General features: G+C 38.3%; 1 protein-coding gene across 1 annotated transcript; it reads right to left on the bottom strand.

Moving 5' to 3' along the window:
- Positions 1-304: 304 nt before the first annotated feature.
- LOC107666290 (histidine N-acetyltransferase-like) lies at positions 305-12,249 on the bottom strand. Its single transcript, XM_016457523.1, has 4 exons — positions 12,111-12,249; positions 6,697-6,920; positions 5,429-5,653; positions 305-5,323 (listed from the first exon to the last, which is right to left on the bottom strand). The coding sequence occupies exons 2-4, from the start codon at positions 6,910-6,912 to the stop codon at positions 4,757-4,759; spliced, it is 1,008 nt and encodes a 335-aa protein (XP_016313009.1). The 5' UTR covers positions 6,913-6,920; positions 12,111-12,249; the 3' UTR covers positions 305-4,756.
- Between the last annotated feature and the right edge of the window lie 2,137 nt (positions 12,250-14,386).

Below are 14,386 nucleotides of genomic sequence, written 5' to 3'. Positions count from 1 at the left end.
CACCCACTCACACAACATGCACATTTCAAAAACCTCTCATGGATTATAAGGTTTTTTAAAAATTACTGTATTTAAAATAGTTCTGCATCTCTCACAATCTCTGAAAAAAGGACCAGACAAAGGTAACAAAATATTAAAATATTTTCCATTAGTTGTCACATCACTGCTTGAGAATAAGCAGTCAAATTGGGTAATAAAAAAATAATAATAAAAAAAAACGGAAAACAATTTATCATATCATCAAAATGCCTTTATAGCATTGAAACTGTATTCACCCTCTTGATTGACAGTTGGCCATGAGTTCTTTTTTAAAATCTCATTTACAAGCATTAGTTTCCCATCATAGGAGATTTTCAAATATTCTGCACAAACACAAAACATGACACCCAGTTTGTATCTAGGGCTAATGGGAAGACTCGAGTGAAAACAAACTCAACAGCCACTGCTGCATCAAGAGAATGGATGACATGGACATTCAAACCACCACCTTCTTGAGGTCTGTAAAAATCATGGTCCCTGCTTTGCTGATAGTGGTAAATAAATATGTCCATCAGCGGTTTCAGACAGGTACAGTGAGGCTTATTCAGACAATGGTCATTAAGTAGGAGCTTTATTAACGTCTATAAAGTCAGGAGCACACCAATAAAAATATCCTTGAATTTAAAAGCGTTACGCAGACAGGCCCACGCTCCTATTCCGATTACAAAAAAATATATAGCGCGATCCACTGAATGACCATGACTGTTACAGCAACCCACACTGATGTTTTATGAAGATCCCCACTGTGCTTTGGAATATCTACATATCTACAGTATAAAGTGCATCACATCAGAACAGCTAGATGAATGGTTAATCCAATCGGAGTTGGATGATTCTGACATGGCGTGAGATAAAACACAATTTGCACTGGGATCTAGTTGAATTTTACCTCCAAATACTGCATTAGATTTGTAGATTGAATGTAACAAAATAGCTTAGTGCACCACAGGTGAAAATACCTGTGTGATTTAGCCATTTCAGAAGCATCTGTGTATAGACACAATATGTTTTTTTTCTATGGAAAACAACATAGGGAGAAGCAGAGAGTTGAAGCTCTGATAGTGCAAATCAGCAATTTAACTGATATCACCTAGATAAGGCTTTCAGTTAAGCTTTTTTAACGTTCGAATAGTGACTTGGAGTAAAGAAAACAAATCTCCCTGGTGGTTTTCCCCTCGTTCACAAAACATACAATACACAGCTGATTCGAATACACATAAAGCCCTTCATAAACATTACAAAGCAGTCAGGAAAATGGAAAAACAAAAGATGCCACCATGAAATAACGTAAAAATCAGGAATAGGTACAGAGCAGCGTGGCAAAGGGCAAGGCTGGAACCCAGCCTTCTTATTTTAACCTCTCCTGCTCACTCTTTCCATGTGTCAAGCCGACGGGGATCAGGTGGAAGGTAAAGGGAGTCTGGGATGAACCCTTGTTCTAAGCAAGATGACACTCTCGAGATCCAGTTTCACTTACTCAGAGACGAGCCCTGAAACTTTAACTGGCCCACAGTCACACAGGATAACAAGTGTCTGAGTATATATTTGCTTTCGTATGACTTAGCACTCAAGGTATTACTTAAGTGCTGAGTCTGATAGTACAGATATCCTGCTCTGGGCTGGTCTATCTCTGTTGTCCTCCTAAATAGTGGGTTGAGGCTAATTACCAATACAAGGCCTCTCTTGCTAAAGACAATTTCCCTTTTTTGTCACAAATACAGCGCTCCAAATAATTCCATGTCTTAACTGTTGTCGTCTTTACAATACAAAATGAACATTTACTCATTTTTAGAGTGGGAACACTATCTGGATCACATGTCCTTTCCTCGCCACCTATTCCTAGTATAGCCCCGGCTTCATCTCTCATCTCCCTCTGCAACCTGTCTTATTTTTCCATTCCATAAAAAGAAAGTGAAAAGCCACTTCATAATTCAAAGAAATGGGTTTAAAGTTCGCTCCTCGCGTGCCAGCGAAACAAGGGGCAACGTATCCTTTACATCACTCCACCATCAGGCGGTCACATGCCTCTAACCTTTTATAGTCTCGTGGACCTGGCACTAGGACCTGTGTAAAATATAGAGTTACAACCTCCTGCACAATTCACAAATACTCAGAAAGGCAATTAGATATCCAAAGTGCTAAAAGGCGGAGCTGAAAGATAGAAACAATAAATAAAAGAGATAAAGTCTTAAAAGATTACTGGATTACCAAATGTCACACAAAAGAAAGTAACAGCTAAATATAGAGGCTAGTGTACCTAGGGAACCTGCCACCTCTAAGGTAAACCGACATAATACATAACACTTAAATCTAAATGCACTGTGCTATGTACAACAGAAAACACATACCAAACACATTTTGGGTCTCTAATCCATCATGTCGCATTTTGACGAGTGCTTTAGAGGCAAATTAAAAATAGCATCTCTTGACTCTAACATCATTTGTAGCTTTTTGAAGGCCTGTATTTCAATTGAGAAGATGTCATTTTCATGGGAAACTGAAGCATTAATGTTTCTTTTGTCTAGTTTGAAACCGATTTCCTCTGAAAGCTTGTAGCAGACATTAAGGATTTCGAGATTTCAGCCATAAAAGAACTTGAACCAAGATTCCCTTTTCAAATCACCCCCCCTTCCAAACGAACATATAAATTTATATATATGTACACCTATACAAATGCAATAAACTGTCATTGGAATTACAGTTAATAATCTGTAAAATGCCTTGACTTTCAGAATCAAAAAAGACTGCCTGTTTGCCATTTATAAATACTGACCGCAATACAAGTCCCACATGCAGCTGTCCAAATGAAGGAGGAGCGGAGGCCTCCTTTTCGTCAGTGGATGTTGAGAGTTCATACAAGGGCACAAAATAAGTCCACCAAATGAAGTCAAACTAGACACATAATTAGTCAAAAGAATAAAGAAATTATTGGCTTTAGTTTAGTGGATACAGATTTGGATTCAAATCTGTCTAACAAATTGTGGGTGGACTCTGAGTGCTTAAACTATGAGTTATATTACATTATATATTTTCATATGTATATATTAAGCCATAAATTAACCGAATTTGAATCTCATTCTGCCACAGTGCTTCAGGGAAAAGCACGCTGCAATCTGGGTTTGGGGCAAAGGAACTAAATATGGTTCTGAGGATGTCTAAAGGCTTTTTCTGTTCTTCTTTTTCCATGTTGGTAATACCTCACTTTACTTTCTTCACTTCAGGCCAATAGAAGGAGATGACGTGTCCTATATGATTTTATCCATTCTTCTCCTCTGATAAATTGTGTCTGTCTTTCAACTTCAAAAAATCTATTAAAAAACTTCAAAAACTCTTCATAGAGATGAGCAGTTGTAACTTGTTTTGCTCAGGTTTCCAATTGTCCTCATTTGTTTTCCCGATTCCGTGGGTGAATCACAAGAGCCAGCGTAAGATTTTCAGAGATGATCATTATTTATTTATTTTTTTTATTGGAGCACCTAATTTGGACAAATTTCCTTAAGATCACGTTTCTTCTGAATCATAAGTATACGATGTAACAAAATCACTACATAGTGATGTATCAATTAAATTAAAACAAACATTTTTTTAATGAACTACAAGAACATTTATTTAAACATTTATTTTTGTATATGTATATACACTTATATTTCCTGTCTTTTGTATTTAGATGTGATCCTGCCAAATAGTCCATTTATAATTATTTTAGAACTAAAATAAAAATCAAATGATAAATCTAAAACAATTGTACATGTCTGTTTCATTATTGGTTATTAATCATATCTAACTCAATGTACTTCTAGCAATATTCCAGTGTATTATTGAAATTGCACTTCTACAGTTAGGTACAAATACTGATAGAACGTCATTTTAGCAAACAGGTTCAAGTACTTAAAGCAAAAACTTGAGACTGTAATCTAAATGTATAAGCAAGTTCTTAGCCAGACATTTATAATTTGATCCCGAGTTTAAAGCACTGCAAAGTACCTTTAGAGGAAGAGTTACTAATTTTTCGAGGAGCGTATTAGAAAGGTGTTCAGTCTGAAATTACATTTACCCCATGTGGACATTTTTAGTATTTTCAAGTTAATTAAAATTCCCTTTGAAGACCATTTCGATCTCCATATGGGCAGCCTGTCATAAAGTCCCAGAAATGTTGTTTATTTTTCCTCTAAACACTCTAGCAGCTACAGTGCCACATTCTGAAAAAGCAACAGACACTAAAGTGAGATCGCTTTTTTTTTTTTTTTCATAAAGTGCCCTAAAGATTGTGCAGTTTTCTTTTCAACTCAGCATGAGTAAATATGCTTTCACTGTCAGCGATGCCAACAAATGAAAGGGCCTGGAACAATTTGGGTCCCTATTTTATATCATCTAAAACTGCTTCCCTCTTTTCCAGTCCCTGTCCTGTCACAGCGCCACTGTTTACAGCACTGCATATGGAAATAAATTAAATAACCTAAACAAGCGTCTACTACATTTATTCTAGTTTGTTCGCTTACATGCATTTTATTTGAATTAGTTGTTGTTAAAATAAATTAAATCCTATGAGAGCGTTTTTATTAAGCGGAATAGAGATGAAGTTTTTTCGTCCCTTTAGAGTAGATATATAAGGTGTTTTTTCTTTTAGGTGCCATGTTTGAGGGAGATGTTAAATTTCCTCTCTTTAATATAGGTTTGGTGTCTAATTTTAAGGGAAGGTGTTTCTGAGGCTCCTCGACTAAACGACATCAGACTCCACGACGCACTGCTCTGTGTACTCCTTCACCAGCTCCACTTTAAGGGACTCCCTAAAGAAATCAGCCATGGGCTTCCACAGCGCAGGCTCCAGGAACACCTGACACATGACGTAACCCTTCAGAGTGCCAGTGTGGCACCTCAGGTGGCACAGCAGCTGTTGTATGGCCAGCGTCAGGTCTTTACCAAACATGTCGATGTTGAGATAGTACCAGTCATCACCGATTGGCACACGGAACGGGAAGGTGCACAAGCTGGCCATGGTTGGGCGCCTGGCATCGTCAACCATCCAATCAATGTCCTTCTTCAGCAGGATGGCCATGTTGCTAGGCAGAGGCTTGAAGGGCTGCCAATCTTGAACGATGGTGGCATTGGGAAGGACACCCTGCATTAGAACATCGCTTAGGAAGAGCTGATGCACCTCTGCTGGCTCCAAACGGACCGGGATGTTTGTGGTGGACAGACCCTCCCCAGCTACAGTGATATTAGGCCCAAGATCAGCAAGGCGTAATTTAAGGTCTTCGGCACGGAAGCGCACCAGAAGGATTCCCTTCACATTTGAATTAGGTGACAGAATGAAGACAATGTGGCTTTAGCTGTTTTTTTTTTTCAGTTCTGAACCAAATGTGAATATTTTATTGTAAATGGTTCTTACCTGTTTGGTGATGAGCCGGTACTTCTGGAAGTCTTTTGGCCCCAGTTGGTCATCTCTTGTCAGTCTGCTGACTTTAACGTCGGGGTACTTGGACTTAACCAGTTGGGAGCACAAGCGAAGAAGTACCCCTGCCACACCTTTCCCCCTCTCCTGTGGGGCAACACGAAGCCCTTCCACCAGCATGGTCTCGCCATCATCGATAACACACACTGACTCCAGTGCAATCTGGAAAATGTAGTTGCATAAAAAGCAAGCTATATCTACAATAGAGGAAAGAGAGAGTTTTATGGTGCTCTTTTGTCATTTCTGTCAGTTTCATTTTGGGATGCACAATTAATCAAAATGAAACTGAAATCGTGATATGGCTTAGTGCATTTATCACATCACACAAAGCTGTGATGTAATTAAAAAAAACATAGTCTGATGCTCTGCATGTTTCCCAGTGAACTGTAGAATTGTGTTCATTCATGATCTGATATTTTCGATGTCTCAGAGCCACAATAAATGCTGCTTCACGTGAACTCCATCTCTGCACACGCTGCGAGTTTGTCACGTATTATGTGCATCTGAGAACACAATGTGCACCAGGTTCACTTCATTTTCGCATTCGCAAAATTTCCAAAATGCTTGGCATTTCGATCAATTTGTAATGATCAACCTGCTTTCAACTAAAAACAGAAACTTAAAAGTCTCTCAACAGTTGTCTGCCAAAATAAAGGCTTGATGGTTTACCCTTGAAAGTAAAGAAATTAAGACATAAATATTAGCTGTGAATATAAATTAATAAATAAACCTAAATATTACTTTTTATTTTGCTGTACAAATGTATTAGTACAAAAGTAATATATTTATCTTTATTTTTATAAAAATATAGAAATTATTATAAATATACAAATATTTTATCTATGACATTTATTATAAATTAAAAATGTAAGTTCTAATAAATCATTATTAGAATTATTATTATTATTAGGTGCGATTTGGTTTATGTAAAGAGTGTTCCTAAGCCAGTGTGGTGTCTTTGCTCTTTTGCATGATGTTTTAGCAGCAAGTGTAATGAGATATTTTCATGTTTTGGTGAAATGTTTATCATCTTAGAATTCCTGTATGTACCTGTATGTTCTTTATATGTTTTGCCCAAAATAAAGTCACATGGACTTGAATGACATTAGAATGAGTAAATGATTTTCATTTTTGGTGAACTATTCCTTTAAACCTCTGAGGATGGAACATGCACTGCAATAAGCTCCTCATATCCGCTTTCTTACCACTTTGCCTTGCTTGCGAGCCAAAATGACAGTGCGGTTGCTCTCTTGCAGCCAGGCTTGATAGCGGGAGGGCAGATAGTCCAGGCCGCCATAGATATCCTTGCTCATGGCCATGATGTCATCAAAGTCCTCCTCCGTCGCCACTGTAAAATGCAGCCCGGTCTGAGGAGGGGCCTCAGGGAGTTGAGAGCAGGGCAGGCTGTTTTCAATCTTCATCCTTAGAGCTGCGGTTGGACACGGTCAACCATGGAAAGAGATTACAATGAGATTTCAACTTCTATGATCTGTGACCCAAAAAGAGCTTCCATGCGACATTTTACCTTCTCCCTTTGTACATTTTGTTTCCTGCTTTTTACATTTCTAGGATGTCAAGATAACACCTTACGAAACGAATCGTGTGAGGGTCGTTATCAGCTCACTATGCAAGGTTTGTGCCTATGTCGCAGTGTTTATCTTCCCGTGCCAACATGCCAGCAGGTTGGCATCAATAGCGGCAACTTGTAACCGTGCCCAAATGCGAGACAGCCAACGCACATACACAGACATGTCCACCTCCTATTGCCAGAACCCTTAATCCTTTTTTTAATTCTCACTGAGCAGCACTGCCCTGGTTCCCAGTGGAAAATAAAAACATTTTTTGAAAGGACTTGGGAAATAATGGTGCGAGACGTCCAGGGGAAGGTGAAGCGGATGGGTAGGCAGATGTGTGCAGGCACGCATACATGGCTAGTGAGTGTCGGGGGATTGAAAGGCTGAAAATCCATGCAGTGGGAGCAACACCGCGAACAAGTCACAGAGCAAACATTGTTTGCACCCCCTTGGGCCCGTACCGGTTGAGAAAGCCCTGGTACTTTTCCATTGATGCACTTCTGTAATGGGAAAACCCTCAGTGTCTGAAAGCTTATTTGGGTTTGGCAAACATGTATTGGGCAGGACTTTGTGAGGCTGTCACAAAATCTATTCATTCATGGTTCATTTGCCAATTGCTATGCGATATTCGATTTCCAAATTTCCATGTGACTGTCTCTCGTAGTCTTTCATTTGTCCTTCAATTTATAATGGGATAGTTTGCATAAACTGATATTTCCATTGGGCTGAATCGATGTCTTCCCCTAGTTTCCCTAACCTAAGTCATGCCCTGTCTATGTCTGGGTAACCCTTATTAACCCCAAATTAATTTAGCTCTCAAAATAAGAGAACAAAATATCAAAGCACCAATTAGCAAATTCCATCAGGTTAGTGCAATCTGTGAGGCTATAACAGTCCCTTAATGAGGTCCAAACAATCCTTTTTAAAATGTATTTATTTTTTTTGGTTTCTTTAAAGATGCACGAAAATATACTCAAACCTTATATAACTATAACTCTTTGGGCGTTAGCACCAATGTGTTAATTAGTGTTTGTGAACCTGCAGATATTGTGCATGACATCTTCAAACGAGATGTGTTACATAAATGCAAAAAAAAAAAAATCCTTCTCTGCTGTTATATCACAGGACTTGTCATTTCTCCATGGGATAGACTTTAAAGTTGCCTCAGGCAGAGTTATTACAATTACGTCACATTGAAGGAGAGAATGAATGTGAAAATGTATAACATCAGAAGGCAAAAGGGTACTTTAAACATGCTTGGGGTAAAACAAAATATGAAGTCAAGAAAATAACCACATTGTTGAGTAGATCATGACAACCCAGGTGATGAAGACTATGTAGATGTAGTCAACTAATAAAGTTCTCCGTACTGTATGATTTACAGCTAACTGCTCACTAGAGATAACAACACTTCTTCAGAGAACCTGACCACAATATTTGTGGAATCTTCCCTTTGTATTAATCTTTTTGAAATTAGCGGACACTTTTATCCAAAGCCACTTATAGAATGTATTTAGAGTATACATTATATCAATGCATGCATTCCCTGGAACCCACGACATTGGTGTTGCTACCACTGCTCTATACTGTACGAGACACTTCCCATGCCCCGGTTCTGTGGTTATAGATCTGGGCTGGTAATGTCAAAAGGTTTTAAGTTCAGTCATCGCAAAGAGTGATATATGGACCGTAGGGAAGCACTTAACCCTGATTACTCCAGGGGGGATTATCTTTTTAATAAATGTATACTGAGCATTGCTTTGAGTGTCTGTTAAATGACTGCTTACTTAAATTACCACAACCAAGAAGTGATTATTACCCAGTTAACACCTGCTCTCACTTTCTGTTCAAACTGTGATACTGCTATGGTCAAGGTGGCTCTCATGAGATTATTGCACACTGCACAGCTGTAAGTATAGACAACTTTGGACAACCCCTACAATCTTTAACAATGATTTGATGGTGTAGTGTCTGACTTGACCAGAAATTTGGTACTTCTAAATACTGGGCTTCTATGGAAAGAACAGGTTCAGTCTGATTGAGCTTGCACTCATTGTAGACCTGAGTTTATTTTTCACTGCACACTGTGTTTTACTGTATGCCCAATGCCTTTGTCAGTTTTAACAAGTCAGGCAAAATGTTATAGCTGTTTTGCATCTTAACAGCATATTATGAAAAAATATGTCAGTCACTGTATAAAAATAACCATATGTAATATGGATATGGGTGTGAAAATGAATTGGGGGAGAATAAGGAACTTCACATAAATTTCACAAAGAATATGACCATCAAAAGGAGGCTGGCGTACTAAGAAAGTCAAAAGGACGTAAATGAATATATCTTTAAGGAAGGTTACAGAATGTCTCTGTTCTCTCTACAAGCTTATTGTGGAACATTTACATAATCTGAACAGATAAAATCCTATTCAAAGAAAACATTTATCCTTTTTACCAGCCCTTCGCTTTGAATAAGAACATCATGCATTCACCTGAGCATCAAACATAATATGAATAAAAAAATATGATAATAGAAAATAATACTGGATTTGATCAAATATACTGGGCCATCCATTTTCTTGCATCATATAATTAATTAATTCTTGTCTCATTTTATGTTCCCTTCTGTCTCAATCTATCTTTATCTAGAGGACAATACATTGCAATGCATTAGGTTCCCCTCCCATCGATTTGTTTATATAAATTCATTAGACCAGATTATGGGAGCTCAGAGGATAACCTTGAAAAATAATGTTGCTTGCTTTCATAATATTAAGATTTTAAATGCCTTCAATGCAATTCAGCAAGAAAGATGTTTAACATATAGATTTAGAAAGCAACCAATACATAAGTGTTAAATGCAAATCAACCTATGCACGATGTACTAGAGACTCAATCCTATTAAATAAGTTCATTCATGCAGTCTCGATCTGGTGTATAAACTGTCTTAATATGGAGCACACATTTAGGTCAGTGGCTAGTTCTGTCCTGTCACATGTGCATGATAACATAAGTGGAGTCAACACATACAGCAAGCTCTGTGTGAATATGTGAAGAGAAAGGTGCATAACAGCATTCTAAAAATACAGAACAGAATAGTTCACCCAAAAAGAAAACTTCTGTCATTATTTATTCTCTCTCATGTCGTTCCAAGCCTGTATGTGTTATTTTGTTTTGCGGAACACAAAAGGAGTAATTCTGAAGAATTTTCACACAGCTCTTTTTGATACAATGCCAGTTCATAGTTCATTTAGTTCATAGAACCAAAAACAGCAGCCCATATGACTCATAAGCTATATTCAGAGACATTTGACTGCTTTGATTTGATTTCCATCCTGCATATTTGAACTGGCGCATTACATGCACTTTACAAGACATATTAGAACCAACTGCATTTCGGCATCAGTGACTTCCAACCTGCCGCAAGGTTAGCGTTAGGGGTAACCTCACACAAAGCTATCACATGACACAAGGCATACAAACTATTTTTATGGTAGGGTTTTGTCCTTTTTTGGAGCATGACACCCACGGTTACTATGAATGGATGGAAAACAGCTGTGTAAAGATTCTTTAAAAATCCACGGAAAAAACAACATTACAACATGACAGGTTTGGAACAACATTAGAGTAGATTATGACCGAATTTTCATTTGTGGGTAAATTATCCCTGCATTCATCAATCATTCTTGACAACATCATAATGAACAAAAACAATTTGCATGCTTAAAACATTATTCTTGACAGATAAAAATGGGTTCCGTCAAATTCAGACCATCAGGACTACATACATCTCTTCTAGACATACTAGAAAAGCACAGAAGTGTGTGTATGCAATGAACTTAAATTGTGCTCATTAAATGCAGGACTGCAGTATGTGGAGCCACATTAAAAACCAAAAGTAGCACCACTAAATGGGCCAAGCATGACACTGGCACATGCCTCGCACCACTGCAGTAGCTTGCCTGCACACCATGTCCATTAATAATAGGCCATGCCATACGTCTCTCCTACTTCTCGTGGTTATGTCATGTACACTGAGGTATGGTGCGTCAGCATAGGCATTCGTGCCAGTGGAAAATAACTATGATGGGCCTGGCGAGTGGCGACTTCACACCGGCACAAACGTACAAAACTGGCACAGAAGGACATAAGCACATTGCATCAGTTAATCAAAAATCACGCATTGGCCTACATTCGACTGCAACATGTACGTCACGTATTCTACAAAGTCAGCCATTAACATTTCTATAAATATGATATAAATACAACAGATATACAATGATGTCTTTAACGAAGGGTGCATTTAGCATCTTTAAAGTCAACGCTGTAACGTGTTCTCAGCATCACTGCAATACGACCCCTATTGATTCGCCCCGCCCCCACTCACTCCAAATACAAAATTAAGGCAAAAATCTAACACAAAGCCTTGCTAAGAAATCTTACTCTTATAAGCGTGCAATACGTATTGTATATACATCCATATAATGTTTCGTTTGAGTTTAAAATAAATCGCCAGTAAATTCTAATATAAATTAATTCATTTGTTTTATGCATTGTGCATAACGTTTTGACACGTCAAGCAGGGAGGCAATAGACAGGACTTCTTATCCTCTAACTTATTTACAAAACAGTTCCATTGTTATTATTGGATTACGCGCTAAATTTGTCATCATTCCACAAATGTTGCACTACCGGCATCCGGCATTAATTGAAAAACGTCGCACGCACAGAGAAGAACAAACGCAAATAGGCTACTCGACATGAATGCCAACATATAACAAAACCTATAATGGGGGTCTCCGGCAAATTCTTTGCATTTCATTCATTTCAATTTCGTCTCTGAGGGGTATTAATTTGGGCCGTGGAAAATGGCCGTGAGACGCGAAAAAGGGTGAGAAAGACGATACACAGCAAATGCGTGATGTTCATGACAATTTGAAGACGCGAAAATCCAAGTACAATGGTTGTTTGAAGGCGTCGAGCCCTTGCCACACATAGACTGCACAAGCAGAATCCTTTCTAGCGGACACGGTAGATGATTTCACTTACCTCTGCGTCGTGCGTTGGATTTGTGAAGGATACAGAGGTCAGATTGACAGATGCTGAATAGATGTAAGCTTTCGTTGCACTGCGGTTAGATTGAAGGCAGAATATTTAGTAAATGCCGGTTCAGACTTACAATATATGAAGTATGAGGTCACTGTGAAACCCCTCCTAGAATCCCCATCCCCATCCCCCAGTAGGGAGCAGAGAGGTATGCCAACCCCTTAACCCTCTACCGCACGCATTATGATAGACCTATAGATATGCTGAATTAAAGAGACAGTGGCAAGGAAATGAACACAAAGAGTATGTTGCCATATGGCCACACCATGCGGTAGAGGGTTAAACATCACCCAATCATGATCGATCTCTCTCTCCTCTCTCTTTGCCTGCCTCTCTCTCCATTTCTCTCTCTCACTCCCAGTGTGTCCGAACTCTACTAGGGCTGCTCTGTTGACTCAGTGCATGCTTTGCTTCCCTTGGTTTTTGCAAATGGATACTGTACATACACAGCTGAATTTGAGTAAATGTGCTTTGCATAAACAAAAGAGATGGTACACAGGTGCTCACACAAGTATCGAAATTGGTGACCTTTTCCAGGTCAAAGGACCCTGTGGTGGATGGAAAGACGGAGCATGTTAAACATTGTATAAAAATTGATGTCGCATTTTAAGCCTGGTATATATAGTAGCTTGCATATAGGAAAGTATACAAATATTTATTATATGTAGTTGCGATGTATATTAAAGTACATTAAGGACACTAAAATAGTCAATATTGATGTGTTTATTTAAAGTCTTATACTTGTCAATTAAATAATATATTTTGATTAAATTAGTTTAAAGTAGGAGGAACAATATGACATTTAGCTGAACTTTTGCTGGAATACTTGAAATTGTTGAAACAGTTGAAATTGCTGAAAATGTTCTCACCCTCAGGCCATCCAAGAGGTAGATGAGTTTTTCTTCATCAGCGCAGATTTAGAGAAATGTAGGATTACATCGCTTGCTCACCAATGGATCCACTGCAGTGAATGGGTGCCGTCAGAATGATAGTTCAAACAGCTGATAAAAACATCACAATAATCCACAAGTAATCCACCTGACTTCAGTCTATCAATTAATGTCTTGTGAAGTGAAAAGCTGTGTGTTTTTAATAAACAAATCTATTATTAAGGAGTTTTAACTTTAAACCAGGAGTGTCAAACTCAGTTCCTGAAAGGCCACAGCCCTGCTCCAAGACACATACCATGTCGTTTTCAAATAAGCCTAACGGACTTGATTAGCTGGATCAGGTGTGTTTCATTTGGGTTGAAGCTAAACTCTGCAGGGCCCTGGCCCTCAAGTACCTGAGTTTGACTCCCCTGCTTTAAACCTTGGTTGCTGGCCAAAATACCAGTCCATAATCCATAATCCAACAATTCCTCCAGTGAAAAAAACATCTCTCACAATTGTCCTCTCACATCAAAATGCACCAACACATTTACTTAGAATTGTTTGGGACTTTTCAATTGTAGGCTAAATGGTCCTCCATCTGTGCGTATTTCTCTCTTGATTTAGAAGAGACAAATTCTACTGGAGAAAGCAATATCATGGAAAAAGGACCCATATTTTAGCTGGAAGCAATAGTTTCAAGTTAATAACATCTTAATGATAGATGTGTATTACAAACCTTAAGCTTATTGTGATGTTTTTATCAGCTGTTTAAACTCTCATTCTGATGGCACCCATTCACTGCAAAGGATACATTATGTAACATATAGTCTGCTGAAGGTGAGCAGAGTTCAGCCCATGTGCAGTTTATTGAAATAAAGAAATAAATACAAAGCTAACACAACGATGATTTGACTAGAACATGAACTTGACCTTGACAAAGACTCACCATCAGCGGGTTACATAAAGCTAGTCAAGGCACAATAGAAACAATAAGGTTATATATACACAAGGACTAATGACTAAACAAGACAAACCTAAATGTAGTCAAGACAAAGAAACAATGACAAGACTGATAAAATAAACCAATGAAAACCAATTAATCGCTCTTGCGGTACTTTGATGTCATACACAGATCGGTTTGTGCAGTGCCGTTTCAAGTTGAACACACCTATGAACAGTGGAAGGGCATGACCAGATCACATGAGGGGCATAGGAATCATATGACATGACAGGAACCATGATTATAACAATACAGTACATCAAAATAAAAGACAAGAAAACATGAACAAAACTGAAAACAGACATGGTAGCTCCTGACGAGCAAACAACACACCAGTTTAAAACCAA

This window comes from Sinocyclocheilus anshuiensis, unplaced genomic scaffold (assembly GCF_001515605.1).
Source record: "Sinocyclocheilus anshuiensis isolate Anshui unplaced genomic scaffold, SAMN03320099.WGS_v1.1 scaffold1225, whole genome shotgun sequence".
Classification (NCBI taxonomy): Eukaryota; Metazoa; Chordata; class Actinopteri; order Cypriniformes; family Cyprinidae; genus Sinocyclocheilus; species Sinocyclocheilus anshuiensis.
This window is presented reverse-complemented; position numbering and strand designations above follow the sequence as displayed.

What these genes read in the sequence shown, in the direction of transcription:
- LOC107666290 (XM_016457523.1), bottom strand. Translation starts at nt 6,912, where the DNA reads ATGAAGATTGAAAACAGCCTGCCCTGCTCTCAACTCCCTGAGGCCCCT. An exon ending in CTCGCAAGCAAGGCAAAGTG is followed by an intron (nt 5,654 to 6,696) that starts GTAAGAAAGCGG and finishes TACATTTTCCAG; the next exon opens with ATTGCACTGGAGTCAGTGTG. An exon ending in ACCGGCTCATCACCAAACAG is followed by an intron (nt 5,324 to 5,428) that starts GTAAGAACCATT and finishes TCAAATGTGAAG; the next exon opens with GGAATCCTTCTGGTGCGCTT.